At 47.2% G+C, this 26032-nt stretch overlaps 1 protein-coding gene across 2 annotated transcripts in view; it reads right to left on the bottom strand.

The window, feature by feature from the left end:
• The window catches only part of PIK3CD (phosphatidylinositol-4,5-bisphosphate 3-kinase catalytic subunit delta), a 764407-nt gene that overhangs the window by 582943 nt on the left and 155432 nt on the right, over positions 1-26032 (bottom strand). For both annotated transcript variants that reach the window (XM_069610020.1, XM_069610019.1), the window contains 2 exons: positions 13989-14161; positions 13002-13230 (listed from right to left, as the gene is read on the bottom strand). In XM_069610020.1, the coding sequence (XP_069466121.1) occupies positions 13002-13230; positions 13989-14129 (370 nt within the window). In that variant the 5' untranslated portion in view covers positions 14130-14161. The remainder of the gene's footprint in view (positions 1-13001; positions 13231-13988; positions 14162-26032) is intronic.

Raw genomic sequence — 26032 nt, 5'->3', positions numbered from 1 at the left:
CTCTATATGTCAATCCCTCACAATCTCAGCAGAGAAGCAGTGGAATGGATACTTCTGGAAGCAGGTAGAATACCTGCTCAAAAAGTTCATTATGGCATTACTTGAATTCATCAGCAACAATTCCTATTTCCAATACAAGAATACATATTATTTACAAGTTGCGGGAACAGCAATGGGGGCCACCATGGCCCCCGCATATGCAAATGCTTTTATGCACAAATTCGAAACCCAACACATCCTTTCAAATCATCTATGGAACCAAGATCTGATCATATGGATCCGATATATCAATGTCATCTTTGGTATATGGAAAGGTACAGAAATGCGACTCCTTGAATTTTTTGGCTATATCAACAACATTTATCCACGAATACAGTTTACTTATGAATACTCACGTGAATCCATACACTTCCTAGATGTGGAGATTAAGGCCTCAGAAACAGCATACCAGACGACAATTTATCGTAAGAGCACGGACAGAAATAGCTTGTTACAAAGACTAAGCTTCCATCAACCAAGCCTGATCAAAAATCTTCCGTATAGCCAAATGCTCAGTCAAGAGATTAGTCAGTAACCAGAGAGATTATGAAATAGCAGTAAAAGAGATGGGCAAAACATTCTTGGCAAGAGGCTATTCAGAGGAGGAAGTAGCATCTGCAGAATTACGCACAGCCAGGCAAAACAGAGAAGATTTGCTGACACCTAAAAGAAGCCAGAAAGAGACCACAACACCACTGGTCTTTGTATCAAAGTATTCACGCCAAAGCAATCGTATTAAGGCTATCAAAGAAAAACTGGAATACTGTCACATGTGACAAAAGAGTGGAACACCTATTTAAGGAAACCCCCACATTTGCTTATCAACGGAGCGTCAACCTCAAAGACAGGTTGTTTCTTCTTTTGTAGTGGCCTAGTATGGATCAAACTAATCGAATAGGCACATTTCCATGTCTGAACTGTAGCAACTGCAGCTATATTATGAAAGGCGACACAATAAACCATCCTTATTCTGGAGAGAAGATTAAACTTAAAGACTTTGCTACGTGTGATACACCAGGGATCATCTATGGGATCAAATGCCCATGCGGGTTGTATTACGTTGACCAAACACAACGTACAGCAAAGGCAAGGTGGCACGAACACAGATTGTGCATTAGGAATAAGAACGCAAACTCAGCAGTGCCAAACACTGGCAAAACAAAAAGCACAACTTGGCTCAAATTAAGTTTGTGATTTTGGAAAAGGCTCAAAGAAGAGAAAAACATGAGGACTTACAAAAGAGACTCGATCAACGAGAGACATTTTGGATTGACAGATTGAGTGCCTTGACACCAAAAGGCATCAATGAAGAGATAAATTATATGTGCTTACTCTGAAAAGGGAAGACACAAATGAGTTATATCTAACCAGAACATTGGGAACTTTGTTGCAATTCTTGTATTTTCTGATAATTTGGATGTAATGTTTACGATAATATGGTTAGAGTTTGTTAATTATCTTTATATTGTTGTATGGATATTCCGTTTGGATTTATTTTGATTTTTTTCGATTTTAACAATGCATGTCTCCTTTCACTAATAGATATTTAAATAATGCCTAATCACCACTGTCACTCGTAGGATAATTTGGGAGAGAACCCCAGTCATTTCTGATCGGGTGTAGAAGTAGGAACCAAGCATTGTTTCCTCCAATTACACTGCTGCAAGTCTAGACCAGACACAAAGTAAAATGTGGTGAACACTGGGACCCCCCCCTTTACCCTTATTTTCAATCTCCGTTTCTCTTCTCATCCACACAATTTTGCTTGCATCTCGACGCACACGCCGCGATAGCATTCTAACATACATTAACACGAGTATCGAGACGTAAATATATATTATGAAAACAGCTCGATTGTGATTGCGCAGTTTAAGTAGACATTTTCCTTTAATGCACGCACTCGATACCTTGATCACTACATGTTTCCATGGCGACAGCCCCGCCTCTGTGTGTACCCACACGTAGAGGTGGGACCAGAGGCGTACGTATGGCCGCGTTCGCGCGGCTCCCAGTCGCCCCACTCCCGTTGCCATGGACTTTTTAGTCAAGCGTCGAAGCCCGCACGCATTTCACTTTCACACGCGAATGCGCCCGGGTCCATACTGCTGCCACTAGACTCACAGGTAAGCGATCCAGACACAATGCAGAGATTATATCGCCCGTGTACTCCACAGCACATTGACAGTCATTCTCTCTCACATTTAACAGCGGCACTGGACGATATGAGAAATATATACACTTTCCAGGAGAATTTTAACAGCACATAAGGTACAAGATGTGAATGTGAATAACATAGTATGGGTTGTCTATTTTGAACGGCATTATTATAATTCTTGCTCCGGTCTTTCTTTTCTTTTTAATATCAAAAATTCCGGATCTACTTGGGGTATGTGTTTCATATTTACATCTATACATTTTCAATGTAAATGTGGTGTGTTATCCAACTTGACATAATTATACAGAGATGTGAGATTACATATTAGTACAGCCCTAAAGATGGTCATAGACCAAAATGCATAGGCATATGTACTAACTCACTAATAGTCACACGTATTCATGGAATGCCTCACCTAAAAAGAGTGAAATCAAGATATGAGAATCGAAACGTAAATTAAACATTTCTTTTGAGAAACTTTGAATGACCTTTTTGACTGTTTGGTGAATAGATAAATAACTGATCAACAAATTGAACTATTCGTGCAACCCTGACAAGGGTCAACTGTGAGCACCAGTTTTAAATAAGGTACGATTACCTTATTTTCCCTTTGTTTCTATATTGTGAGGTCTGGATGCCAAAGGACCTTTTCTAAACTGGTAGCTCCAGGATAAAGTAACTTTAAGATTCACATCTACATAAATTGAACTTTTCTACAGAACGTATTCCGTAGTGCCCACCTATACTCCGTTTCTATTTGCATACTACACAAACCATAGTAAGGTACACACATAAATATATAAATGCTTACATTTATATATTTGTTTGCGTGCCTTACTATGGTTTGTGTACTTCAAAGTACGTAAACCATAGTAAGGCACGCACACAAATATATAGCATTTATATATTTGTGTGCGTACCTTATTGTTTGTGTACTTTCCAAGCCATCTTTGTTAAACATTTCTATGTTTATAAAAGATGGCTTGAAAAGCGCACAATTCAAGCCATCTTTTATAAACCTTTCCCGACAAAGCCCAAGATGTCTTTGTCCGTTGGCTAGGCTTTATTAAAGATGGCCTGAATTGTGCACTTTTCAAGCCATCTTTTATAAACCTCGAAATATGTTGAGGAGTCCCTAGGTTCGCTGAGAGTTAAAGACGCCACAGCGACCTGGGCAAACAAAGGCACAGTAACTTCCTCTGGAGAACTTTCGCGTGAGGGGTCACCAGAGGAATTTACAGTGACTGACAGAAGTTCCAGCCAGCTACAGCGATGCTGTGGCTGGCTGACACTTCTGTCAGCTTGCCTGACCTAATGGCGGACGCTTCTCTCGTCGCAGCGATAATGCATCCGGCCAATGTTGTGGTGGGACCAGGGGCCCCAGCAGGGCCCTGGCTTAACCCCACTGTTGGGAGACTGCCGGGAAGCCCCCGCCCACTTAAAGCACTGAGAAATCGGGTGGGGGATGGGAGTCTGTAACGTGGGGATGTGGTCTAAATGATGGGTGTGTCCTGACGTGTCCCGGGCACAGGACAATAAAAAAAGTGGCTTGCCTCACTGTCACTGTCAGGCTGCTCTGCAAGCCAGTGTTGCCATGCACTGGGCTATTTCATAAGTGCTCAATTTCTTTTGGTTGATTCAGTAGACTGCTTGATGGGCTTTATGTGTCAAGCAGTCTGTTGAATCAAACAAAAGAAATGCTACATCTCCGAAATAGCACAGTGCGATGTGACACTGGCTTGTCACTGGCTCAGTGTTGTATATCCAGCTCGTGACAATATTAAAAAAAAAAATAATGAAGTTGCTTTCCTCGCCGTCTGGGTGGTGGGAGCCAACTGTAGCGCCTCCGGCAGCAAAACAAAAATGTGGTACAGCCCTCCCCCTGACCCCCGCGTGTCCAATTCATGCAGGGGGGTGCCCCATTTTTCAATAGGCGCAGAGAGCCGGGTCTCTTTAATTTCAACAGGACGGCTGCAGCGCATTCCCCAAACCGCCAGCTAGCGTGGCAGGGAGGGGTGAAGGGGTGGGGGTGAATGGCACCCCGGTCGGTCGGTCGCCCGGGCGGCCCTGCCCTCAGGCCGGCCCTGCGAGGAGGCCCCGGCTCAAAGTTTGGGAGACTTCTGCCCAACTCCTCTCCCCCTCAACCCCCAGTTTACCCCGCCCACTTAAAGCCCTGCATCTACCTACAAGATGCCTCAACCTATGCAGGGTGTAGGCAGAGCTTACAAAATCAGGGGGTTGGGCGGCGGGGGGGCGTGGGGTCATAGTAAGTAACTTTAATATATGCTCTATAACAAAAAGTAATTGTGTAAAACTAAAACACTGGTTAGACTCACAAAATAAGAGACACTTCCGAGCTTCTGAACTGCTATAGCGGATCACCTGACCAAGTCGAGCTGATGCAGTCACCCTGCAAAGCTTGAATGGCATCCTTGCTTCTCCCGCCCTACCAACAGAATCTCTGACTATCTAAATTTTCTACCCAATACAAACAGAGCAACTCATTTTTCAGTGCTCGCAGCTTGTTATCTCACTGACAATTACACTGGCGGAAACCACAATATGCTATTCTAGAGTCTAAAAATGACTTCCTCGGAATCAACCATTCTAACACTGCTTTAAAAGGCGAAGTAAACACGCAGAAAATGCGGCGGAAAGCACGAGTATTTACACCCCGTTTTCTCGTGTGTGGTTTGTGGTGACAAATTCTGCAGCTGTGAAGAAAGATAGTCTTACCCCACACATGGGCAAGCCACAGAATTTGCAAAGTTCAATTAACGTTTCTTTCAAAAACTCCACAAGAGTCATTGCTACCAAGTGCCTCATGTCATGTCACACCATCGACCAGTCCGGGTGTTCCAAGCAACCACACTTTGCAATCTACTGTCCATAGTCTGTTTGTGTTCATTGGGGGCATCAACAGTACTGTGATTAAAATGCCAGGATTGGTTGAAGGGGTCACGCACGAGACCTGGGTGGGATCTACGGCTATTATTCCAAGCTTTCACACACCAGAAAACTCGACTACATTTGTAATATATTGCCTTCAAAAAACAACCAGTGTTGCATGTCACACCTGTTGGGAGACATGGTATCTCCCAGTGTGTTGTCTTGGTCACGTGGAGTAGGCCCAGGGACGGTACCCTCCACGAGGTCGGCGCCCCTGCTGGGCAATGCCACCCTCTTCAGTTGCATGGCCATGTGCTCATGGCTGGAGGCTGCAACCTCAGCCTCGGTGCCCCCAGAGCCAGGGGTGCCGTGTGCTGGGTGATCCCAGCCACGTGGGTTGCTCCGGAGCGAGTGGGGGTGACCCTCACTCCTTTGTCCGCAGCATGAGCGCCGCATTGAGGGTCTGTGTCATGTGCTCCCGACACCCACACAGGGGCCTGCCCGGTGATCCGAGGCAGGCCCCCAACAATGGCGACGAAGGCTGGTCCGGGCCCTGCGAGGCGATCTTGTGGATGGGCTGCCGGGAGGCATGGCCGCAGTGCCGTGTGCTGGCACTGCGAAAGAAGAGCTCGCTCTGAGGAGCAGATAATGGAGGCGTGGTGCCAATGGTGGGCCGCCGAACAGCTGAGGTGGCCCCAATCACAGGCAGTGTGGCGGCCGCAGAACAGAAGGAGGAAAGGCCCAGTTGGCCGCATGGTGAGTGGCAGCAGCCGCCGAACAAGGTGGGTGGGGCCTAGGCGTCCCTGGGCCCTTGCTGGGAGGTGTGTCTGTGCGCACCAGCTCACCGCGTGATTCAGCTGCAGGGGGGCGGGGGGACGGGGCGCTACAGACAGCTGGTGCCTCCCTGCGGTGACCTGACTGGGCCGCAGCAGTGATATCTAACCGGCCCTAATACGATTCGCCTGCAAACATACAATGGTGGGTGTGGCCCACGAACCTCGTGCCGTAGTTTCAACGAAGGGAGCAGTGAAGCCTGCGGTGACCCCAGGAGACGGGGCGCACCCAGTTTGGGACCCGGGCTCGCCGGGAAGGAAAAGTTTGAAAATAAATGAAGGCTACAGAGCCCTGTGATGGGCCCGGAACAGGGAGAGGGTGTGGCCTTCCAACGCATGGGCCCGGCGGTGATCTATTAAAGCATCTCGCCGCGACAATGAGGGCTGCGGCGGCACACGGAACAACAACGTTTTGAGTGTCTCGGCCGCAGCAAGAGGGGCGAACCCGGGCCTGCCAGGGTGAATAATCAACGCAGAACAGGACAGAAAGCGTGGGAAACAAAAAAAAAGGTGAGGTGCCATACAGTACCCCGGCACGCAGGAAAGCACACCAAAGGACTTCAGCCGTGGTGAAAGGGGGCATGGCCATCAATCACCCGGGCTCACGGGTGCAATCAGAGGTTACCATATGGCTACCAAATCAGGCCATGGTTCCTGGAGGGAGCCACATTTCCCAAGTAATGCAGGGGTGCTGCAGGTGACCACCCAACGCTTTGTAAATAGGGAAAAAAGGGACAATTTTACCCCACAGCGCTTTCGCCACCCTCCACCAGAACAGAGCTCTGCACTGGTCGGCTGGGCGCCAAATCAAAAGGGCCCGCAATCGCCCGGCTGCCCAGGGTGTCAGTTGAGTGTGGAGTAAATCTCAAAAGATCGAGGAGGGCCATGCAACCAGCACTTTAGCACAGAAGGCCCATCAGGGCTAGGGTGCCCTCCAGACCCATCAATGTGTACCTCACAGAGGCTCCCAGTTTTGCCATGGGGAGTGCTTGTACGCCCTCAGGGATTTCGACTCTGAACCGATCCAGGTGCATGCCGCCAGTGGACATGGCTGGGGAACATCAATGAGCCTGGTGCGGAAAGCACCCACCCTGCCATCGTGCTGCCCGAGTCTTCCTGCAACCACCCAGAGATCAGACTGAGGTGGCACCCGGCCATTCCCAAGTGCAGCACTGCCTGCCCTGAACATGGAGCTGGCCCGTCATGGCCACGCCAGCAGCCTGCCATGCCATCTGCCTCCACCAGCGAAGGACTAGGCCGATGTGGCCCCTGGTGCCCCCAGGTGCGGCTTTGCCAGCCACTGAACTGTGGTGTGACTGTCCTAAGGGAACATTGGTGAGGATCCACACTGGTCTCCTGCTACTCCATGGGTATGCCAATGGACACTGTAGACATCCCCATGAAGGCTGGGAGCCGGCAGACTTGGAGTTGCTTAAAATGGCCCAGTCGGTGGGCAATGTAAACTGGTGGACGTCGGTATATGTGGAATGCTTTATGTGGTGCCAGGGTCCCTCATTGGTGCCATTCAGTGACATGAGACCAACTCACCCAGGTTAATAAAGGGTGCATGTGTGTGGGAGGTATGGTTTTGTAGTGGTAGTGTGTGTATCATGTCATGGTTTTCCATTTATTTTGTTGTTAGGAAAAAGGAGGAGTGTTGCATGTCACCCCTGTTGGGAGACATGGTATCTCCCAGTGTGTTGTCTTGGTCACATGGGGGAACCATGTGACCAAGTTAATAAAAAGCACAAGCTGTTTCCAGCTCATCAGTCAATTCGAAACAGACTCTGGTGTTGTTCCTTTGTGTGCACCAGGCTGGTGCCCCACCACGTGGAGTAGGCCCAGGGACTTAGCCCTCCACAAGGTCGGCGCCCCTCCTGGGCAACACCGCCCTCTTCAGCTGTCTGGCCTTGTGATCATGGCTGGAGGCTGCAACCCCGGCCTAGGTGCCCCCAGAGCCGGGGCTGCCATGTGCTGGGTGATCCAGATCACCGAAGCAACCCACGTGGCTGGGAGCGAGTGGGGTGACCCCCACTCCTTTGTCCGCGGCGTGAGCGCCACACTGAGGGTCTGTCGGGTGCTCCCGACACACGCAGGGGCCTGCCCTGTGCTCCGAGGCAGGCCCCCAACAACCAGTACACCCCCTTGTCCCCCACCCGGCGTGTAAAAGTATTACATTCCCCGTCATTTTCTAGACGACGTAGAGCACAACCTGCACCCTCTTTCTTCCTCTCCACCCCCAATCAAAGTTTAAGTCGTTGTATTGCTAAATATGCGAATTTAGGGTACACGTTTGAAGCTCAGAGCTCCCACGCGCCCTGCAAAAGCTCGGAATAAACAAAGGGCAGTAACAAAGTAAAGACAGGTTTAAATTGCTGGGAGCTATTTAGCGCCTGCTTGTAGGCTAGAAGAATCAAGTTCTCTTGACACCCACAGATACTTTTGACTGCTCTGGCCAAGTGGTTCCATACAAACAGACCTATGTGACATGAACTCCGAGTTTAGGAATGTGCAGAAAAGAAGCTTTGAGACACATCACGAAGTCATTTCAAGCATAATGAGAATATAGAAGAAAGAAGGAAAATAAAAAATAAAAATGTGTTTACTTCTCATGCAGAGTTCAAATTGAAGCTCTCACCCCTCCTTCCACAGAAGTGCCTGCTTACTGTAGTGTTTTAGGCCTATATATCAGGAGTTGCATTAACAGCAAGCTCATGAAATCTTTATTTCGAATACTGTAAACGGACTGTCAAATAGGACAATGTACCCAACCCACAATAAAGATGGACTATAAAAGCGAAGAAACTAGAAAACCATTTGATTTAAAACTAGTGTCGACTCATCGGCTCACGGTATGGCATCCAAGAGGCTTCCTTTGACTCTGCCAGTCTCACACAGTTCTTGACAACAACCTTTCCAACGCTTTATTCAGTCTCTGTGCTCCTCCGTCAGTCTCCACTAGACGTATGTTCTGGATCTCCTTCAGGTTTTGGAAGTTTGCTTACCAGTGTGTTAAGGGTTCAAGTTACTTTACTTGAGGGTATAGGCAGGGCTTTTTGTGCGGGGGTGAGGTCGAAGGGGGCTTATTTGGGGGCGTGCTTTGAATGACGGGCGTAGCCTGAACAAAAAAAAAAAAAATTAACATGTAAAAATGAGCCAGGCGCCAATAAGAAAGTGTCAGGCAATCAGAAATGGCAACTTGTTACTTTTCATGAGAGTGTGAGTACTACCTTAGGAGACATTTTTTTGTAAAATATGTTGTCACTAGCGTATTTTTTCATCCACGTTTGGTCAATAACATTGTTCAAAACTACCACCTGCACAGTGAGTAACTTATTAAACTGCCCTGCTTTGGCCCACACTACCCTAACCAGGTGGATGTGAAGAACATCACCATCACCCAGTCCTGGATTTTAAGAAGACATCACTTTGGACTCTGGACATGTCGTTTTGCTTTACCATACTGCATACACACCCAGCAGTATGCGAGGGAGGCTTGCTAAAAACAAATACAAAAAAATCAGGGTCGTTAAAGTGATCATACGCGGTTCAGTGAGATGGCGAGCTGAACAGAAAACACCCGAGAGGCAATTAACTCTTTGCCCAAAAACGGGACAGTGTAGTTCAGATCTGGCTTTCAAAGTGGTAGTACATTTTCAAGGTTGTCTCGTGGGTATTAATCAAGACTTTGCTCACCAGAATGCATCAGACATTTGTTTAAACCGAGGGATTGTCCTGCATCCTCCTTAAAACCTGCTGACTTTTGTTCGACATGAGCAAGGTTTTCTCTTACTTGGGCAACACCCAAGTTCCTGCAGCTCCCCTCTGAAAACAGTTGGGTGGTGCCGTTCTGCAACGTGTGGGATAGTTTCAATGTTAATAGGGGTAGATATTTATTTATGCATTGTCAGTCAGATACCTGCATATTTATTTATGCAATGTTTGTCGGATACATAACTTCCTCTTGTGACCACGGCGAGTGCTGTGCTGACTTTTTAAAGCGAAGTAAAGCCTTCAGCTTCACTTGCCTTTTGCTCATTTGTTATGTGGCAACTGATCAGTCCATACCATACTATCAGTACTGGGAAACGTCCCCCGCCCCCCTTTGGAATTCTTGTATTTTTACAGTGCACACAGCATCTTGCAATGCAGTGCAAGGGCGAATTATCCCCATCTCTTTTTACACATGGGATGTGTGGTTACATTTATACATGCCTAAAGAGAAGCTGGTTGCAGCAGTTACATGTTTCCAATTTTTGCACTATTTTTGGTGTGCACAATCGCGTATGGACACTATACCATAAAAACTACCTAAAAGGCAGTGCCACAAGATGTTCTCTTGTTCTTTGGCCAGATTGAAGAAAACTGCCTTATAATGCACTTTCCTGACCCGAGAGGGCAGGAAGAGGGCCAAGCTACAAAGTGTGGGGTGCGCTGCGGTTGCAAACCAGCGGGAGAGGGTGACCGGGGGAAGCACGAAACCCACAGCTTGAAGAATTAGCCACTTGCCGCCTTGTAGTCAGGTGCACCGTTCAAAGAACAAGCACAGCATGAAATAAGTTCCATGCTGTGTTTATTTTCTTTGTCAGCACGGATAATGAGTGCACAGACACCTCTGCCCTCTCTGTGTTATCTGAATGAAACGCTGGGCCAAGAGAGGGGAAGAAACCAGGGACAGGAAAAAGTACAGCAGGAGGAGGGAGGGAGCAAGAATGACACAGATCAAGGAGGGGCTACTAGGGGGAAGAAAATGAGGACGAAACAGGAGGGAAAGACAGACTAGGATTGAGAGACGCAATAGGTGGGAGAGATAGAATACATGGGACAGAAAAAGGAGTGACAAAGCAGAAGGAAACTCAAGACTAGGAGGGTGGTACAGCCTAGAAGGGAGACACAGACCAAGGAGAAACAGAATGCAAAGGACAGGATAGGCCAAAAAAGGTGGAAACACAAAACAGCAGGAGAGAGACAGTACGAGAGAGACAGGGACCAGGAAGGAGAGATAGAGTAAGAGAGAATAGGAGGTAATGACAAACTGGAAGGGAGGGACAAGGATAGAATTGTATTGAGGCACAAAACAGGGAGGGAGGGACAGGCCTGGACAGAATACGAGGGACAGAGAATGCGGGGCACAGACTAAGACACAAAGTAGAGGAAGACACAAAGCAAAGGAAAACAGACTAGGTGGGGGGCAAATATTAGAAGGGAGACGGACCAGGAGGGAGAGACAGAATGCAAAGGACAGACTAGGACTGAAAAAACAAAACAAGAGGGAGAGAGAAAAAAAAATAGGACAGAACAAGAGGGAACATGAAGGAGAGGCAAAGTAAGAATCTCAGTCTTATTGGCACTAAGGCAGAGATGTTTGGCGGCACACTACTCCTGGATAGCAGACAGTCAGAAATGAGAGATGGAGAAGAGGTGGCAGAAGGGAGCCTGAAAATGATCCGAGTCATCCGCATAGCACGGAAAGTTGGGCCAGAGAGCGGCAATGCAGTGGGCAAGAAGTGCCAGGTATTGGTTGAATAGCCAGGGAGAGATGTTAGACCCCTGGGGAATACCACAGTTAGAGAGAGAGGTAGATAGAAGAGAGGAAGGACCAAGTAGGACCTGGGAGGGTCGATCAGAGAGGAAAGAGGTCAGCCAAGCCAGGGCCCGATTGGTGATACCCAGGTCATCACGGAGACGGTTGAGCAGGATGGCATGGTTGACCGTGTCAAAGGCAGAAGAGAGATCAAGTAAGATGAGGACATAGGGCTTTTCTAGGAGTTTGCCCAGGAAAGGAGTGATGGAGATTTGGCGATAGTTAGCCGGGCAGGAGGGGTCGGCTGAGGGTTTCTTAAGAGGGTGCACGAGGGAGTGCTTCAGGAAGGGAAGGGGAGCGGGGGGGAGACTCCAGTGGCAAAGGAGTGGTTGCAGAAGTCAGCCAGAGCAGGAGCCATGGTGTCAATGTGGTCCTTGATGGTTTTGGAGTAACAGGGGCGAACCTGTTTTGACAAGACTTTCCTACATCGGACTGGTCTACAAACCTCATCTGGGGAGAACCGGGGAAAGGCAAAGAAGGAGGGAGGAAAGGTAGCCAAAGAGAGGCCAGCGGAAGAGTAGAGGGAGGAGGGTGAGAGGAAGAGAGAAAGAACAGGATGTCCAGAGTTTTAGAGATGAAATGAGAAGCCAGGGCCGTGCAAAGGAGTGGTGAGAGGGATAGAAAGGGGAAGGTCTGAAGAGATCAGAAAATCCAGAGCGATTCGGGCCAAAGGGGAGGGAGAAAGAGAGAGAGTCACAGAGGTCGCAAAAGAGTCCAGAGGAAGGACAGGAAGCATTCAGGTGGATGTTAAAATCTCCAAGAAGTAGGAGTTTAGTGGTCGAGGCCAGGAGGGAGGAGGAGAGGTCTGACCACTCAGAGAGGAAGGAGGAGATCTGACCAGGTGGCCGATAGATGGTAGCCACAGTAAGGGAATGGCTGGCAGAGAGAGAGTCTGCAGACGAGGCAGTTGAAAGAGGAGTCGGCCTGCATAGGAATGACAGAGGCAGGAATTCACTCCGGGAAGATCAGGGCTACACCCCCTCCAGTACGTTTGGATCTGGGCAAAGAGGGGCTCTTGTAGCCATCAGGAAGTTCAGTGTCAAAGCTGGTGACAGAGCTGGCCGTGAACCATGTCTCGGTTAAACCAAGGACAAGTTCTTCCGCGAGGTGGCAGATGTCAGAGGCGTGTTAGACAGCTGAGCCAGAGTTGAGAGTGGCAATATGGAGAAGGTTGCCGTACTTGAAAGACTTCCAGAGAGGGGAACAAATCAGAGGCACGCCCTGCGGAGGGGTAGAAGAAGCCCAACAGGAGGATTGGGGGGGGGGGCAAAAGAGGAAGGAGGAGAGGGCAAGGTAGCCAAGGAGGAGGCAGCAGGGGGAGGCAAGGAAGCCGTGGAGGGAAGAGAGGGGACAGCAGGAGAAGCCAGGATATTGATGAGGCGCAGGAAGCGTTGATAAAGTCTAACAGCAGGTTTATCTGGTAGTGAGGATGTAACCATGGCATTGGATCTCACTGTGAGGCACTCATCACAGTCAGCACCACAGTCAGGTGAACACTCACCTTTCCCGATGAGTAGGCTGATTTGGGAGTTGATAAGCTTGTCCACGCGGTCACCCTCACGGGCCACAAGCCGCAGTACAGGAAGGAAGGGCTGCACATCACAAAGTCGTCGCTGCTCATCCTCCAGCTCCTGCTGCTCGGACGTCTGGTTGACACAGGTGAAGACATAGGAGGAAGGGTCGCCGAGCATGTGGAAAAAAGGCTCACACTCTGCATGTTGCCACAGTGACTACAGGGAGGTAAATAAAGTGCAGACACATGAGAACAGTATAACACACACTGCATATATTGCAGAGGAACTAAAGGAAATAATGTATAGTCATGAAGTCGGGTACAATAAAAACTGCATGTGATGCCAAAGCAACAGCAGGAGGTTAACATGCAAAGAGATGTCATAGGAGCGAGGAGGGAGAAAGCGAGAGGGGAAGAAAATAAAGGGTGGAGAGAGGAAGTAGACGGGAGTGAGAAAGACAGAAGGGGGAGGGAGAGAGAAAAACAGAAGGGGAAGGGAGAGAGAGAGAAGGGGAAGGGAGAGAGACAAAGACAAAAGGGGAAGGGAGAGAGACAAAGACAAAAGGGGAAGGGAGAGAGAAAGAAGGGATGGGATTAAGAGGGAAAGAACGAAAGATTGGGGAAGAGAGCGAAAGAAGGGGGAAACTGCGGGGCACGAGAGAGTGGGGCTCAAGGGAGAGCGCAAGGGAAAGAGAGCAAGCAGCCTAGTCATCAAAATCACGGAATAAAGAATCCAAATAGGAGTGGTTAATACATTCATAATAGGCATCGGGGCTGCTCTGAAAACAGGGCCCGACACCCAGCACTAAATAGCAGAGTCCACCAAGACTAGATGAAAATGAACACAGGTACAGACAGATAATGAGGGGTACCCGAGAGTGGGAGAAAGAAATGCAGAGGAAAGCCCAGATTATATAGGTAAGGATGGTGGCGCAGGGGCTTAACAAACAATGGGAAGAGCATGGCATACATCACCTGCTTGATGGCCCGGAGGCTGTCATTGCGAGGCACCAGGAAGCACACGTAGATCCCGTTCGGCAGCAGAAAGTCCACCAAGATGCTCTGGCTCTCATCCTTAGCCCAGAACTCGACAGGGCAGTAAACCCCAGGAGTCATCCCCCCTACAGCTCAGGGACCACAAACACCAGCTGAAATTGAGATAAAACACAGGGTGACTAAAGACCCTCACGGCTGTGGTCTGCATTGGAGGTGGATCTGCTCTTCCAATGCAGCTGAAATATGAAATCTCCCCACCCAGATCACTGGCAGGAAGAGCCCCAAACCACCCTCTACCCCAGCTTCCCACCTCAGTTGACAGTGTCCTGTCCAGGCTCTGCCTCCAGCATAGACTTGCCCAGGATACCCTGGCCCGGGAGTACCTTGCCTGTGAATTCTAGGTCACGGTTCAAGTCTTCTAATTATGCATCATCTTTATCGTCTCATCCAACAGCAAACAACAAAAACCTTTTCCTGTGCAACATTAACCGCTTTGATAGAGCAACCTGAAACTGAGGCTCCCTAAGGAATTGGGCCATGACCCCAGAACATCCAATCGGCCAAGTCCTTGGACGTTAAAGCCTAAGTAATGAGTCCCTCGTCCTCTTCTTTGCTGTCATTCACAGCAGCAAAGTACTCTCCATTACCATACATTCTGATTATTCATTTTTGTCCATTAGGGTTTTAAGTGTCTTTCAATTATGTACATTTATTTGTAAGAGGCAGCTTAACTGTGCCATGCTTGCTTTTAATTGCTCGTTAAGATGGTGTATATCATTTTTATTATATTTTATCATTTTCATACACATCATTCCATTTCCCTTGAAACATCCTCACATGCCATTTTTGTGGGCCCATAACTCATAGCGAAAACCACTGTGTAGGTTGGCTTCAGGTAGCCTAGAGTTTGCCCACGTGGTACACCCGCTTCCGTCGCCACGAGCAAGTGCTTTGCACAGTAAGCCTTGCTTCAGAGCCTATACCTCTCTGTTTTTCGGGGCATATTCCTTTCCCCTTTTGTTCACCTTGCCGGGTGGTCTAGAGCTGTGCCCTGGAGATTACAGGCACAGCACCCACTGATATTCCATCCTTTGGTAGTCCACTGGTAGTCCATTGTCCACACAAGTTCAGCATCTAATAGAGCAGAGAAGATAGCTCAAAAGGCAAAGCCCCTGCCTTGAGAACAGAACAATAAATTTACATCATATTAAAAAAGAAATATATACTTTTTAATTTGACCGAAGAATGTGCATCAGGTTCATGTGTAGTCTGTCTACTTGGTAGATTGGCTCAGCCCCTTAAAGAGACAGACAGTACAGTCATATTTTGACACTCCTCCACCTTGCTGCTTACAAGTACCACAACAGAGAAATTAGGGATCTCTGAGAAGTTCTAAGAACCATTGCGATCTACAGGCCGATTTATGAAATACACTCTGCTGCAGTGCCTTTACCTGCATGTATACAAGTTTGAAGTTATAACATTCCTGAACTGTCACTTTAGCTCACATTCCCAATTCCCAGAGAACTCTTGATATTAGATTGAAGAAGCAATCATTTTCCACTAATTTCCTTTACAAAGAGTCAATTTGGTGCCCATAGAACAGTTCTGTTTTACATTGTGCAGCGTTCTCCCCCGAAGAGATTTTTGGACAAAGGGGACCTCTAGCAGGAATGTTTTGCATTAGCACCATTGTTAGCCTCAGCGCATGATTGTTGACCAATCAGTACTAATCTTAGAAATTCCATTTACTAGTCCACTTTGGGGATCATGTTAATTGTGCAGAGTAAGGACCTTCCTTCTCCGTTCTCATACAAAACCTTTACAACCTCTCCTCATCCATTAACTTACAGGAACGCATCCTAGACCTATTGCCACAAGGATAGAGACTTTATCTGGAAATATTGGGGGGTAGGGGGCATCTCTTTTGTTGTCACAGAAAGAGGTAACAGTTTTAGGGGCTTAAGACCCACTGATTAAATTCATAAACAAGCTTCCGGGGAACAGTACCTTCTGATAAACAACTCTATTGACATGGCCATCCTGCAAGGGTGGATTGAGAAGCATTTATTTATTTATTCACATTTGTGGAGTGCACAACAGCCCAGAGGCATTGTGGCGCTTGTTACAGTAGGTAATCATAGCTTAGTTACATAAAAAGCAACAGAAAATCATGATATGTACAAATAGTATAGAGTAGATAGGGAAGCATGAGGATAGGGAAGCTGCAAGGGTTGGAAGACATAAGCAGTCAGTTGAAGAGAGTAGTTTTGAGGTTTTTCCAGAAGGCATGGAGAGAAGTTTCAGCTCCGAGTGCGGTGGGGAGCGCATTCCATAACTTCGGAGCAAGATAAGGGAAGCCTAGCCCTCCAGCCTTAGCCCTATTGATGCGCGGTAGAATGAGTTGGTTAGAGTAGTATGTTCTGGTGGGCCTAGGAGAGTGATCTGGATAGTGTGTCTGAGAGGTAAGATGGTGTTGTGTAGTTTATGCATTTGTGTGTGGTCGTCAGGATTTTGAACGTGTTGCAGTCTTTGACTGGGAGCCAGTGAACCGTCTTTCTTGCTTGTGTGATGTGGTCTCTTTTAGGTATACTAAGAGCTGCTCTGAGCGAGTTATTTTGGGTACTCTGGAGTCTGCTTATGTTTTTTTGGGAGGTGCCGGCTAGGAGCGCATTGCAGTAATCAAGCTTGGCCCCTATAGTAGCTCTGGCCACGGACAGACAGTTGCCTTTTGTTAGGAAAGGTTTCATGACGTTGATGAGCTTAGTACTCAAGGCGGAGGCAGAGACGATAGAGCTGACTTGTTTGTTCATGGACAGAGTGGCATCGATGTGTACCCCTAAGGTTTTAACAGAGGAGAAGACTGGGATGATGCAGTTATCGATGTGGAAGTTGGCGTAGAGGGAGTCTAATTTAGCTACAGTGGACTTTTGGCCAAGAATAAGAACTTCGGTCTTGTCCCCATTGTGGCCATCCAAGCTTGAATGTTGGAGTAAATTTGCCTTAGGGCTGTCGTGTCTTGGTGATAAATTCCTGTTAGAGGAAGGAGCACTTGGGTCTCATCAGCATAGTTGGTGTATGTGATCCCAAGTGCATCCAATTTATCAAAAAGGGGCTTTGTGAAAAGATTGTATAGCATAGGGGCTGTACACGATCCCTCTGGGACACCACAGTGAATGATGGTGGGAGCTGCATTTGTTACATTAGAGAAGACTTTCAAAGCTCTGCCTTCTAAGAAGGAGGTAATCTAGGAAGTAGCTTGCTTGGAGAAGTACGCAGCATGTGTGAGATGTTTGGTGAGGGTATTGTGGTCAACCAAGTCAAACGCTGCTGAGAGGTCTAAGAGGAGGAGGAGGAGGCCAGGCTTGCCCTTGCCCTTGTCCATGATATGGGTGATTTGATGTTTTAGGTCTAATAAGGTGGTTTCAGTTCCGTGCCCTTTGCGAAAACCAGACTGCCTTTTGCCTAGAATAGAGTTGGTTTCAAGGTAGAGTTGGATTTGGCTGTGGGCGGCCTTGTCTAATATTTTAAGAAGAAATGGGACGGTCGTTATGGGCCGGTAGTTATTGGGCTGAGAAGGGTCTAGCGTAGAGGGGACGCACCCGGGCCTCTTTAAGGCGGTCAGGGACTATGCCTGTTTTAAATGAAGAGTTAATGAAGGCGGTCAGGAGAGGAGCAAGTGGCTCAGCACACTCCTTTATGATCTTGCGGGGGCACACATCACCCTTGCATTGCGATGGTTTAAGATGTTTGAGGAGGTCTACGACTTCTGTTTCTGAGATTTCCTTAAATGAGGATTTGGGCATTACGTTAGCATTACCAGCTCAGTCTTGCTCACACACACGTCTCTCAAAGCAACAAAGACCTTTGAAGACACAGGGTACCCCTGCTAGTAAAGTTCCTTAGGTGCTTCCATCATATTCCATCCTACTCTGCCAGGGTCTCATTTGTTCACCCATCTGTTTGAAGCTAGTTCGAGGGTTCACATGGCACAGTTCTAACTATCTCGTTTTTGCTAGATGTGCCCACAACATTCTCCTTGCCACTGAAATTGCCTCACAACCAACAACTTCATTCCTTTGCAGCATTGGGGACACAATCTCCTCTTTCTTCAGTGTATTAAGCAAAAAAAGGGGTAGCAGGTGCCACAGTGGTTGGTCATCTGTCCTGCGGAGACCATTCACTGGTTTGTTGAAAACATTGTGCCTTCCCCAAAGAATATGGGTGGCAGGTTTGCCTCTATTTCACAAGAGAATAACTAATTTCAATGTTTGTTCCTTTTGGTGCTGAATGTATTTTTTCCCTTTAATGTTCCTGACCAGAACCTAACCCTGCCAGAAAAGCCACGAAAACTACATCTGTTTTGGTTTCTAATGGAAGGGTTTTGAAAGAACGGCTCTGGTTCCAAGCCCTCCACGCTTCAACCTGTTTTCCGGTTTTTGCTCTGGTTGAGGTAGTCAAATAACGTTTCTACCAATACAGCTGCCTGTGCTCATTTCAAATTACAATGTAAAGAAAAAAAGTGCTTTCCTTCTCCCTTTCCCGATCTCCATAGAACTTGACAACCGACTCGGGCAAACTAATGACTGTTTAATGGTTCTCCCTTCATCTCCTCTTCACAATATCAGTATTCAGGGCTGCGGTATCTTTGTGGTGGCTCTCAACTTGGCTTTACCAGCTCAAATGGTTAGGAGTGCAAGGCATATCTCAAGTTAGTATAAAGGGAATGACATATGGTCTGGTCTCTGACAAGTTCTTTGTGATCTCCACTATTCTTTGGCAAATAAAAATGCCATGCCAGTTTATACAAATGCGTCAGACTTGCATAATAGAAAGCCTCAGGTCTTGACATTGAATAAGTAGCCACCCTCACTATCATACGTGGGGATTTAGATTCTATTAAAAACACAGAAGCAAATATTATCCCTCCCTGCCTCCCATCCAGGTTTTTAGTAGCAACTATTTTTTTCTCTTTAGGTTGGGAGTTGCTAGTACATAATAGAAGCTTTTTGGGTGGGGATGTCCTGTTGCAAAGCCATAATCAAAGCCTGGGCATAGGTCCGCTTCTTTAGTTTACATTTCTCATAATGTTCATAGGCCAGTATGGTTCAAAAACTTGTGTTATTGCCCCCCCACATCCTCCCCTCTTTGCCTTCAGGTGGCTGGGTCCTCTTTTCCAGTACACTACAGGAATTAGTATGGGTTCACATTGAAATGTCAACTTGTCAGAAAGAACACGGTCCCCCACCCCTCTGTTCCCTCAAATGTATACAATGGTTTTCCTTCCCTGGCGATGGCCTCACCCTGATCCTGCCCTTGCAGAGGGTTTGCAGACTTTGGTTCCTCAGATTGATTCATCTTTACACGACATCTGTGTGTTATATCTCTAGAATGTCTTTTGCTAGAAGGGATATATTAACCTACTGAGAGAGGTTTACATTATTTTATGAAAGAATGTTGTAGGTGGAACAACAATTATTAGAGTACACATACACAAAAATTGTCCACGGGTTAAGGGGAATAAAATGGCCCTGGCAAAGGGGCAACTCACTTTATATTTATAGGGCTATAATGACCATCCGGGCTGATGATCAACCACTAATGGGTCAGATTAAAGATTTCGTTTCTCTGAATTTACCTTAATACACATTTCAGTCTTACCTTTGATGGATGCTCGAGTACATGTAGGGTGTTGACTTAGCCCTTTACAAAGGAAAAACAGGTGTCTAATATGGCCTAGTTGCCTTCACATTCCAATATGCGGAAGGGTGTTTCAGTTTCCCACCACAATTTTGAAAGACATTACCAGATCTCTTTAGGGTTCCGCTTTCCAACCCTGTTCGGAGGAGACACTTTAATAGTGCTAAAGAGGAAGAGGGACTAACTAATTCGGCTTTTATGTGCTGGGCCCTTTGCTGACAGGGTGTGCTGTCTGCGGCCATGGTTCAACTCATTAAAGAGCCTCCATTTCAGGGTACTGTTTCAAAGCTGTTAACAGAATCGGGTTTTTTTCTAAATGCTTTTTTTGTTGCTGGATGAGTCGATAACTGTAGAATACTCACCTTTGTGTATTTAATAGAATCTAAACGCGCACCCACTATGGGGGGTTGGGAGAGGGGGTATCATTGTGCAATAACACTTTCAGGCGAAAGGCTCTGGGCAGGTTCGCAGGGAGAGAAAATCTCCCTCCAGGCCTTGGAGGTGTGCAGCAACACTACACAGGCCGTGGTATTGAGAATGGTTTAATAGTGAGAAGCGCACTGCCTTTGCTTTACATTATGCCTGGCCGGGTGCTGCGAATGGTTTTAGTGAGACATTCGAAGTGGGCCAGGGCTGAGCCCCAGCGGTCTCCCAAAACATCAATTGATCTGGGGCGCTGCCATGCTCCCTTGGCTTCCACCACCCCAATGGCAATTAAATCCACTTTATCCGCTGCTACAGGGGCTCACTCAGCTTCCGCCACCCCGACAGCAAGTAAAGCCACCTTTTCTTTGCTTTTGCAGGGGATTCAAACCATAGCCCTACCTGTGACAAGCCGGTGTCACATTGCACTGTGCTATTTCGTAGGTGCTGGATTTCCCTTGCTTCATGCAATAGACTTTATTTTAGGCCCTCCTGGACTGCGTATAAATGAAGGGGGCCACCCGACAAGTGGTCCATCAAGACTCCCTGGGCCACACCTGGCAAACGTGCCCCAGGTGGAGTAGTGCTTTGGGGTCCCCTACTGCTGTACATAACGCTGGGCTGCATCTGACATATGCAGCCTGGCCATCTTAAATAAAGGAGACTTCCCCTTAAGTTACTGCTAGCTGCTGTGCTGCTCCTAGCATAAACAGTAGGGGCCCCAACAGTATGTTGGGGACCCTACACACTGTGGGTGCTGCTGGAAATCCAGGGCCACCACAAGAGTGTGTGTCAAGACCTAGAGAACATCATGAAAGAGCAGCAGCAAAGACCTTGAGACAGCACTGTCACCAAAGTAAGGTGGTTTTTATAAATAGTTTTTGTACAGTGCACTGTATGGACTTACGCAGTTGCATATGATTAGTTTAATTTGTATATAGTGTCTTGCGATTTGCCTTTTTGTAAAAATAAAAAAATTTAAAAAAAAAACTCAAAAACCTGGTGTACCGGAAGTGACAAGTACAAGTGAACACACATAACCAGTTACTTTAACCTTGCATATTTTTCCTTATGGGTATTTGGGGATCTTGTTCCAACGTGCTGACTTTTCCTAACTTCACCACATTCACAGCAGGGTTCGCGAGGGTGATCTCGACCCCAGGGAAGCAAGGATTGGAAACAAGAGGCGGGCCAGGTTAGAAGTTCAGGCATGAAATGTATATTGTGTGCCCGCCTACACCCGTCTCCCAATAAGGTGCATATTACAATCCCCCCAATACATGAAACATTTTCTAAAATGTAGTTACACACCTTGCATAGCCATACACAACACACTTCAGACCATGCCCATCATTTAGGCCACACACTTGTTGCAGCCCCCCACCCAGGCCCTTCTCCCTCCTGATTTCTGACCCCACGGCCACTTAAAGCACTGGAGACTAGCACTCCTACGGAGGTGAGCAGACACGATTCATTAGGCTGCGCTACTAGAAAATTGTTTTAGCGAGAGCTCAGTTACCCTGGTAAATGAAAAGTACAGTAGGCCAAAGCACTGGTTGTTCTTATCACACGAGAGTAGAAGTCCCGTGCCCCTTCATTTCCTGTACTTTTACGGCAAACACTGAATGTAATTTGTAAACTATAATAAACTCTTGCCTGTCCCCTCAGGCTTCGCCTCATCGTGCGGAGCAGAAGGCAGCCACTTCCTCCGACAGACTGTGTTTTGAAGGTTATTTTAAGTGACTAGGAACTTCCTCAAAGCCTGCGTAACCCCAGTAAACATGCTTAAACATACACGCCTTAAAAAGAGATTGGGGCGGGGTAATGATACAAACTCATAGACCCATTGCTGTGAAAAGCAAATAACCTCTACGGCTTTCACCAAAAGCCTCCAAACTGCCAACTGTTACTTCAACACTCCAAATAGAAAAACACCCTGCAAACAAATGCAGTGTCCGAACACGGTCCCAGCACTGCAGGCTGCACACCCTCTCAAAGACACCAGTGGGCAGAGGTTTGGCCTTTCACCCCCCCCCCCCTAAGCCAGAAACAAAGAGCACCACAGAGTTGAGTAATACGAGATGTTGGTCTCATGGCTGCTTAAATAACAACAAGTAATGACATATGTAAAAAGTGTATACAGGGTTTTATCAAATACATCGATTTTATATATGGTGAAGGGTATGGGGGGGTCAAGGGGTGGATAAAGGGCAGGTTGGGGGGGGAAGGGTGTGTGGGAAACCGCCATTAAAAGAAAAGAAAAAAAAAGCTACGAGGAAGACAACGTATATTACCAGAGTGATTTACTTCCATGCAACCACGTAGAACCCAAAGTTCTTAGCTGTAGTCTCCCCAAAATAATCATTTTTGGGTAATGAGCTTTTGCAACTGCCCCAAACAGAACCTACCTTCTTTAGTGTAAAATGGAGTGTCCAAGCCCTAATTGGTTTCTGAAAACTACGCGGATTATGGCGTTAATCCCCGTTCCAGTGGCTGGAGGAGGGAGATAGCGGGCCTGCAGCCCAAGTTATCAGCCTGAGGGAAGCTCTTGAGGGACCAGGCCACCAATCTTAGCAACAGATGATGGTTAGCACGGTAGGGGTTATGAGGAAGTAGGAGAAGAGAAAGGTCTCAAGTTGTTTTCGGAGCTTGCAGTGGTCCCGTCCAAGAGGGAGGGAGAAGGAAGGGGAAGGAAGAGGGAAGGGAGAGGGAGACTGTTCCATAGGAGGGAGCCAGCTGAGGAGAGAGATCTAACCCCAGCTATCGGCTTGGAGAAGCGTTTGATCAGCAGAGAGTTGGAGCAAGAAGATCGAAGGGATCTGGAAGGAGAGTATTTAGTAAGAGTTGCAGGTAGCGTGGTCCCAGGACCCAGACAGCCTTGTGGATGATGCAAAGGGTCTTGAATTTGATCCTTGCAACAATCAGGAGAGATACACTCCCAGGGCTTGAGGCCAAGGATAAGTCTTGAAGCCCTGTTCTGGATTATCTGAAGAGGACGGAACAAAGAAAGAGGCAGGTTGAGGAAAAGGCTGCTACAGTAATCTAGCCTGGAGAGGACCAGAGCTCTAGAGACATGAAGCTTCTGGGGGAAGGCGATGAAAGGGAGAATGCCTCGAAGGATGTCAAGTTGAAAGTGGGCTTTCTTGGCAAGGTACAAGATGTGAGGAGTAAAGGAGAGAGAGAGAGAGAAAAGGAGGGAGAAAGAGAGAGAAAAGGAGAGAGAAAGAGAGAGAAAAGGAGAGAGAGAAAGAGAGCTTGAAGGAGAGTTGTGCGTCATCTGCATAACACTGGAAATTAGGAGAGAAGGCAGATATCAGGTGAACAAGAGTTGCAAGGTAGATGTTGAAAAGCCAGGGGGAGAAGAGAGCCCTGGGGAACACCACATGTAGAGTGTGTTGGAGGAGGGAAAGGTGCCCAGGAGCACCCGGGAGAGGCAGTCAGTGAGGAAGGAGGTCAACCAGTCCAGTGCCCGGTCGGAGATACGAGTATCTTGGAGCCGCTTTATGGAGGATAGAATAGTTAATGTCAAAGGCAGAAGAGAGGTCAAGGAGAATGAGAACAGCAGGAGAGTTAGATTCAATATTTGCAAGCAGTTCTTCACGGGTGTACAGGAGAGCAGTTTCCGTGCCTCTGAATGCTCGGAATCCAGATTGATGGTCGTGTAAACAACCAACGAGCTCAGTGCTTTGGGTCAGTTGGGGGAAGCCCAGATTCTCCACTCCATCAGTTTTCCAATGAAGGGTGTAGTAGAGATGGGGGCATTAGTTGGCCGGACACGAGGGGTCGGCTGAAGGCTTTTTTAGGAGGGGGTGCCCAAGGGAGTGCTTGAGAGAAAGGAAAGAGCCAGATGCTAAGGAATGGTTGCACAAGTCAGCAAGAGCTAGAGCGAGGGAGAAGATGATGTCTTTAATGGTTCTGGAAGAGCAGGGAGAAACCATTTTGGATGAGACCTTCATAGAGCGGATTACTCTAGAGATCTCATCCGTTGTGATAAGTGAGAAGGAGAGAGTGGGTGGGGGTGGAAGAGAAGCTAAGGGAGGCAGGGGGACAGGGTGAGGAATGGGGGAAGGGGAAGAAGAGAGAGGGGTCAGGATATCCTCTGTTTTAGAGGTGAAATGGGTAGCCAGTGCAGTACAGAGGGCCTGACCGGGAAGAGGTGAGGGGGAGACTGCAGATAGATTGGCTAGTTCCTTGCAGATTTTTAGGAGTTCAGCTGTGATGTTAGAGGCTCCAGATATACGGGCCTGGATGTGGGCCCTCTTCTTGGAACAGAGAGAGACCGTATTGCCTTTGTAGTAGGCGACAGGTCGGTTTGTTATTGATGTAATGAAAATAACTCAGGCCTTGAGTAAGGGCCCTGCTGCCACTGACAATTTATAGTACCATTTACCACATTGACTCTAAGTTATTGTTTAAGGGATGTTTAAACTAGGCATTAAATACTAATTCGTGCCCCAGATAAGGTGTGGGTGGGCAGTATTTTACACACTGTTGTAACAAAATAAATTTTTTTAAGAGTAAACATAATTTGCCTCAGCAAGAGTATCAATAGTATGTGACAAGCAACCAGAACATTACAACTTAAAAATTAATACAACACAAACAAAAAAGATGTCTGCTTCAAAGTATTACATTCAGGGAAAATGTTCTACACATGAATGTGTTGAACACACCATATAGATGCAACTTTATGATAAATGCACACAGCACAGGAAATCTGAAAATATCGTCTGTGCAATGCAAGCATTCACCAAAAAAGCAACTTTTGTTTGTTAAAAGGATACTTCTCAATTGTAACAAAGTTGTCCATATTATTACTTCAACAATCCTAAAATGCTAAGAAAATAAGTGTGCATGCAAAATACCCCTCTCCTCCAGACACAAAACACAGCAGCAGTTGAAAAGAAAGAAACCATTTCCAATCTCACTGTGTGCTCGGACAAGCTCAGCACAAAGCTCAGAGAAAAATGACTGAACTACTGCTTCATGGCCTGCATTTCCAACCATGCAGATAAGAATCAAAGCATGTGTTCCGGTTTCTGTCAAACCTGCCCTTTGCAAGTGATCTCTGCTCTCAGCTGGTGCGTAAATGGTACATACAGAAAGATTAAAGATGTCGCATTTTCATGCTTTCAGAGGATTCACTACTCCCACTACAGACTGCCTTGCCTCGGGAAGAACAGCCTGCTTCAGGAGGTACAACAGCAAGTGACCAGTCGCAACCTCCAAGAATCGTACGGATCATTCTTGCAGGATTTAGTGGCACATCTAGGGCTCTTGGAAAGCTCAATACACCTTGGGATAGCGTACAAAGACTGCCTTTGGGCATCTAAGCATTGTCTTCTTAACATTGCCTGCCCCCAAATCTTGCACTTCAATGCCACTGTGCATACCAAGTGCCAGAGAGCCTCAAAAAGGGCTGTTGGAAAGCATTTAAAAGCACACTTTAGGTTCTGTACATCCTAGTGAAACAACTCTTCAAACAGAAGGGGAGTCACTAGCAGCTGTCATCAATACAGAGATGTTACCCCATTGGTGTAGCCCCATCTTAACTACTCAATCTAGACAATTTCAGTCAACTCCCATGGAAGTCAATTTAGGACCAGTCTAGGGGTAACATTCCCTGTAGGCAAAGCTTTCCTATAGAACAGCCATCACCTCCACCTAACCACTACCAGTTTGCTTACTTCAACCAGGGCACATCCCCTGGGATGGTGGGGCAGCCAATAGGGAGAGATCCCAGAATCCTTTGAGGCAGTCATTAGGCAGAGAGTTGGGGGAGGGGGTAGGAGAAGGGGGTGGAGGAGTGATACAATGTAGGCCTCTCCTACATTAGGGGTGAGGTTTAACACCTCGTTAAAGGTTAATGTACAGGACCTGAATGCAGGATTTCCCCTCCA

Source organism: Ambystoma mexicanum, chromosome 8 (genome assembly GCF_040938575.1).
Source record: "Ambystoma mexicanum isolate Mex_15411 chromosome 8, UKY_AmexF1_1, whole genome shotgun sequence".
In the NCBI taxonomy this organism is placed as follows: Eukaryota; Metazoa; Chordata; class Amphibia; order Caudata; family Ambystomatidae; genus Ambystoma; species Ambystoma mexicanum.
The sequence above is the reverse complement of the archived record's forward strand: the minus strand, read 5'-3'. Positions and strand labels throughout refer to the sequence as shown.